Raw genomic sequence first — 6,840 nt, 5'->3', positions numbered from 1 at the left:
GTACTTAACACTCAATATTGGATTTTTTGTTTTTACGAATCTCTTCTCCAGCAGTTTATGAGGTTCCTCAGAAGAGGGACTCTGTCATATTATTATCTTTCTCCCCAGTGCTGGGGAAGAGCCTACCATACAAGGGAGGAAGGGGAGAAGGCAATGGCATATGACTTACCAAAACTTCTCTTCTATCATCTTATGCATTAGAGAGTTCAAATTCTTCTCAGTCAAGAAAAAAATGCTAAGGATAAGATAAACTTCTGTTCAGCCTCCACATGCAAATTAGTTATTTAGTTCCTAAATAAATTTAGTTCCTAATATAATAAATAAATATATTTATTATGTTATAATAAATATATTTATTCTACTGGTTACTCATCCATTAAACTAATATTTAATGAGTTCTTACCATGTGTCAGGTAGGATGTTGGAAGTTGGGGATACTATGGTGAACAAGACAGACACAGTCCCTGTCCTTATTTTATACTCTAAATTATAAAGCAAGCCTTTCTTTTTAGGTTTTAAATCTTCTGCATTTAATATTTTATGAATACACCCACATTACCAATAGGTATTTTTGTAAATAACATGCTTTTCGTATTAAGACAAAGCCAAAAGTATATTCATATATGCCTAAAGAGGAAGTCAGTTGTGGAATGATTTTAATATCAAGTCAACTGTCTTAGCCTTTTTTGCTATGCTATGATAAATATAGCCAGAGAATTAATGCAGTGTACCAAGTTACATTTCCAAGTTCAATGTCTGGTTTCCTTATCAGACTGTTTGGACCATAAAGGCAGGCTCTGAGTGTCTTGTTCTTTTACTCACTGTTGTAATTTTAGCACAGAATCTGTGCACTAAATATATGTGTTAACCAAATGGTTAAATACTCAAGGCTCATAAGTGTCCCCCAGGATATGAGAATAAATGAATTCTTTTAAAATTTAAGGCAGATGTTATGAGTACCTCACACAACAGAAAGTTGTCATACTACTGCACACATGTACATCTTTCTTACCAAAGTGGAATGTTAAATACGTTGGAAAAGCTGACCTACTGAGATGGTACACAGCATTAGGTCAGGCCATCTACCTAAATTTATTAGCCAACTTTAATGCTAGTCCTCTTCGCTTCACTTATTACTGACCCATTAAGGAAACAGCTGCCCTTTCTTACAAAGATATGTAAAAAAAAAGTTTATTGTTTGCAGTGAGATTTTTTTCATAATCCAGTCATGAGAAATCAAGTTCTTACCAGACTTTGATTTTAAAAGTTCTGCCTCGGTATGAAATTAAAATAATGTTCTCACAAACTGGCAAGTAACTTCAAGCAGAAGGAGCAACAGTATTTTATTTTATTACAAATAAACATTTCACAAAAGTTTAATTGGGAATGTATATGTATTATTAAGCAGAACAATGAAAACATAAAGAAATAAGGTACCAGGACCTAAAACATCATTTAAAATCCCACCAATTTTATCTTACGCTAGTAGGTACTCAATACAACTGAACTGAAAATAAACACTTTATAATATGTGCTTGCAAAATGTATAATGCTGTAGTAGTAAAGTACAGTTTCCAAATATGAGATTTTGTCTGTCAGATTTTTAAAAAGCCTTTAAAAATATGATATGCACAAGCTTGCCCTGAGGGAAAGTAAGATGGAATATAAATTACAAAATCTTTACATATTTTCCATAACAGCATTTTGAAATTGGAAAGAGCAAACAGTGGTGGAAAAAACTGAATGAACCAATTGCTAAAAATTCAGTGCGCTCATAACTACCCGATGGAAATTGTGAAGCACCTTTTGTCGTGCCTTCTTATATCATAATATGAAATGTATAAATTATATAGGCCTTGATATTCAGAAACTTAAGAAAATTTCAAGTTATAAGCCAAACTGTCATCAGAAAAAAGAAAAATCTGATATAAAATTTGCTACCATAAGGCCACTGTTTCGAGTTCTCTCACGTACAGACACTATACAATTCAGATACTTTGTTTTTATTACATAAGCAAAACTTCCAACATATAAACATCTGGATATAACTCAGGTAAATTCTCTATGAAACCATGCTCAGAGAAAAATGCATCAACAAATAATGCCCTTTTGAGACTTTTTGCAAAAGAAACTGTAGTTAATACAACTTTTAAATTGAATACTGTAATTTAAAAGCAATTAAGTGTAAAAAAGTTGCAGCATTCCACTACAGAAAAATAAAGTTATTTTATCAAGAAAGTTACAGTATTAGTGCTTTAGTGCCAATTTTAACTCCTGACAAAAAGAGATGCTCCCAAGTATCATCCTGTAGTGTCGTTTCCATATGTAATAATTCCAGATTAGATTGCTGTGGCAATGTTTGCATATTCCTATTGAGAGAAAACAAAAGAAATACAGACTTCAAAAGAAGAGTCAGTTATAACATCTGAGCTAGAGTTTTTTCACACTGTAATTGTCAAAATATTTTAATTTATGTAGTAACCACTTGCAGCCAAGACCCCCACAAAGGTACGTGGAACCCCAAAGACGCAAAGTAACAACAGAACACATCAAAGCAGATATCAAACGGTTAAGTCAGTAGGACAAAGAAAATATATGACACTCAGCACACTGGTATTAGTAAGTTGATGAAAAGGCATTCTGCTATTTGGGTGAGTTTCACTGGGGATTATTAAAAAAAAAATTCAAGACCCTTAAAATTTAGCCCCTCAAGCACAGAGCCTGGTGGGACACACACATAGTCTTAAACTGGTCATCATATGGTATCTTTAATTTTAAAACGATATGGACTCTCCTAGCTTGGCTGACAGAGAAAGCTACTGGGAAGATGGGGAAGCATTCTTGCTTTTGGATGGTTACCTACAACATAAAAAGATGTAAGGCTTCCGTAAACACAGGAAAAGGAGTTCACAACAATAAAACTGTGATTAAAGAGGGTAATGAAACGTGGATTCTATACTATGATGCTATACAAAAATATTAAATTGCCAACCACAAACTGGACAGAATAACATGCAACTAATAAAAGAGCAAAAATGGTAAATGGCATGTTTTTCTGGGACATTAAAAATATTTATTAATACATATATCCTTACCTTTTACTAGGATCTTACATTATTAAAACTGAAAGAAATTTAAAAGTTGATTTATTTTTTGGCATTTACATTAGTATGGAAACATTTAATTCCAAACAAAGGCAGTGCTGATAGAAAATTCTTATTTTTCTTTCAATTTTGATTAATTAGTGAAATGTTCAAAATACATGCATATATATATATAACATATATATATTTTTTGTCAACATCATTCCTTGAAATAGAAGTAGACTTCATTGTGTCCCATTTCTTTACTTGTTACATAATATAAAAATCATAAATGTTGACCTTCAAATATCCATTGCCTACTAACAAATTCAAAAGGAAACTCTGACTATAATAATTCTTAAAAATGTTTCAACTGAAATATCTTGTTTTTACAAATGTACTATTATTCTGAATCACATTCACCCTTGCCATAGCTTCTCCCACACCATCTCTCAGCTTGATTCCCCATTCCTCCAATTATTTGAAAACCTACTTTAAGCAGAACTGGAACTCGATATACAAGCACCACAGTAGTCTAAATCTTCTTAATCTGACACTTGGTATCACTGCAAATGCTCCCTCGTGGGTCTTCCTGAATATCGTCTCCTCCCCAGAACCCTGCGTACCCACTGCTCATCAAGGAATCCTCAACAGCACTTTCTCCTCAGTCTAGCAGGATGTTCTACTTCTCTATCCCATCCTCCATATTTTCCCCAGCTTTTGAGGCCTTCTAGAAGTTGCACACTCCTATCTTTACCCAACTCTCAACACTCTACCACCAAATATGGATCTTCGGCTGTCGTCCCTTCTATGTCCCGCGCTTCTCTACGACTCAGTTTGCCTCCTCTCTAAGAGGAGAGTGAAACTCAAAGTACTTAGCTACTTTCTCTGGCCATTCCCAACATACTGATTTTTCCTCCTCCCGTTAGACATTTGCCATTTGTGAAATTAAGCTCTTTGAAACTATGGTTGTACTGATGAGTTAATACAGCAAAGGATGCCTGACTACTATCCTTTCAAAGGCCTGCTTCCAAGGTCGGACACTGGCTTACAGACAGGAACTTAGATTTGGGGAGGATTCGCACCATGGATGAATGTCTAAACTGTGTGAACAATATGGTCTATGGTGAACACCTGCTTTCCTTCTGAGGGTCCAGAATTTGAGCATGTAACTGGCCGAGGGTGCCCACGTGACCAGCCCTTGATTAAACCCCCAGCCGCCAAGTCTCTAACGAGCTTTCCTGGTTGGCAACATTTCACACATGTTATCGCAGCGTTGCAGGAGGAATTAAGCACGTCCTGTGCGACTCCACTGGGAGAGGACTCTGGGAAACTTGCACCTGGTGTCCTCTGGGCGTCGCCTGCGTGCCAATTCCCTCTGCGGATGTGCCGTGCGGCTCTCACTCTAACACATCACAGCTGTGAGTGCCACCGTATGCTCAGTCTCCTGAGTGCTCCCAGCCAATCACCAAACCTGGGGCTGGTCCTAGGGACCCCTGGCACAATGGCTACCACTCACTAACTTTCTAGAGCTATACACGGACATGTGAGAGCATGTGTATGTATATATGATTAGGCTTGATTCTACTCAACAGGCATTTTCTGAAGACAGGCTATATGAAAGGCAAAAAGGGGAAGATATGAAGACTGAAGAGGTACCCTCTATCCTCAAGGAGATGATGATCTATTTGGGGAAACAGGAAGGTACACAGCAACAGTAAGAGACCAAATGGAACAAGAGGCAGCCCTGATGAGGCTTCACAGTGGGTCTTACAAGGAAAACAGGTTTTAAAAAAGGAAAAAAGGGTTTTAATAAGAAAACCATGAGGATCAGGAGGCTACTTCTGGGCAAGAGAACACCAGCAGCAAACACAAGCACATGGAAATGTCTGTTATGCTCCAAAAAGCAGAGGGTCCATGAAGAATTGTGCTTAGAAAGGCAGCTTATTAGGACTGGAGCTGGCGATAAAGTCTGGTCTCTTCTCTTGTAGGCAATAGAATCCTTGGAAGGGGTTTGCCTAAGAGTGACATGATTCAGTCTGTGTTCTGGGACAATAACTGTGCTAGTAGCAAATGGACAGAATAAGTAAATCACAGCAGACAAGGAAACAAGTTAGAGGCTCCGAAGATTCCAAAGACAGATGAGGAATACGTAAGAATGTAGCATATGCTAAAGGTAGCATTTTCAATCAGTGGGGGAAAGGACAAATTATTTAACTAATGGTGTTTAAAAATTGACGATTCATTGGGAAAAATTAGATTCTAAGCTCATGTTATTTCATAAAAATGAATTCTAAAGGGAATAAATATGTATATGTTTAAAGAATTAACCATAAAACCACTTAAAGGAAATACCATAAGGAATTTTTGTAAGGATAAGTAAGATAAGAAATCTAGAAGCCATATCGAACCAACTCAAATAAACTCATGAACATTTATAAGTTTTGTGATGTAAAAGCCACCAAAACAACTGACAAACATAAAATAAATACCAGCAAAATGTATGACAGGTTAATACCCTCAATAAATCAAGAATGCTTACAAATAAATAAGAAAAAGTACTATCCCTCAACAGAAATGCTGGCAAAACACAGAAATAAGGAAATTGAGGAAAGGTATGCAATCGGCCAATAGACCCATAAAACAATACTTGCATCATTAATAACCAAAGAAAGGTAAACGAGAACTGTTTTCTTCTATTAGATTGACAACGGATAACAAAGATTGATACTGTAGAGAACTGGCTAGGGTGCAGGTAAACAGGCCTTTTCAGGTACTTCTGGTCAGTGGAGAAACAAGTAAAAGGCAGACTATGGCAAAGTACCAAAATGTCAGTGCGCCCAGTGGTGTTACCGAAAATAAAGAAAACCTGGAAGCTATCCCAAAGTCATCAGCAGAGGCTTGGTTAAGTATGTCAGCAATTATCAAACTGGGGTATGCCTACCATTAGGGACACGTGAAGACTTTCCAAGGAGCATATGGGGACAGAGAGTTTGGAAAGAAGTAATATGTAGATCTTCAAATTCCCAGTGTTCACTTTCCAAAATTAACCTGTCTGCACAACTGGTTAGGGCTGGTCCCACATCTCCTACTTTATATGAGAAAGAAACACCTTCTCATTCTGAATTTTACTACTCTGCGTTACCTGGGGATCCCCCAAAACAGGACAATTGGAAATACTGGCAATGATGTCAAGAAAATGAACCTGCCCTAGCAGCTAGTAGTAAGTAGCATACTTCTACAAGCCACATGGCTTCTGATTCTTTGCTTCTGTTTAATAAAATTGAAGGAGGACAAAGTCATAAAGTAAAAGTAAACATTCAAAACAGTTTTTAATGACAGATCATTAAGTGTTTTTTTGGCCTATAATTCAGAGTGAGTCCAGAGAACCAAGTGGCATTGCTACAAGAAAAGTCCTTCCATTCTCATCTACTTTAATCATATAGACAAAGTTTCTCAGGACTTACATCTATAAAAAGAAAAAAAAAATAGAATTAGAATGGATACTTAGAACACTACATTATTCTACTAGCAATAAGTGACATTTCTATGCGAATACATGAACTATCTGAAAAGAGATATGCATTTCCAATATATCTTTTGTCTAATCAATACTTAACAAAATCTGTAATAGATTTATGCTACTTTGATCAACTATAAGGCTACCTGAATGCAGAGGAAATATTTAACGCCTGAGAGTCACAGAAATCTATTAACATTATATGTCAACTTTGATTTGGTGATCAATAAAAACTTT

At 36.3% G+C, this 6,840-nt stretch overlaps 1 protein-coding gene across 2 annotated transcripts in view; it reads right to left on the bottom strand.

The window, feature by feature from the left end:
* Positions 1–1,318: 1,318 nt before the first annotated feature.
* The window catches only part of BCLAF3 (BCLAF1 and THRAP3 family member 3), a 65,605-nt gene continuing 60,083 nt past the window's right edge, over positions 1,319–6,840 (bottom strand). For both annotated transcript variants that reach the window (XM_044236071.1, XM_044236072.1), the window contains one exon: positions 1,319–2,369. In XM_044236071.1, the coding sequence (XP_044092006.1) occupies positions 2,340–2,369 (30 nt within the window). In that variant the 3' untranslated portion in view covers positions 1,319–2,339. The remainder of the gene's footprint in view (positions 2,370–6,840) is intronic.

This window comes from Neovison vison, chromosome X, assembly GCF_020171115.1.
Source record: "Neovison vison isolate M4711 chromosome X, ASM_NN_V1, whole genome shotgun sequence".
Classification (NCBI taxonomy): domain Eukaryota; kingdom Metazoa; phylum Chordata; class Mammalia; order Carnivora; family Mustelidae; genus Neogale; species Neogale vison.
This window is presented reverse-complemented; position numbering and strand designations above follow the sequence as displayed.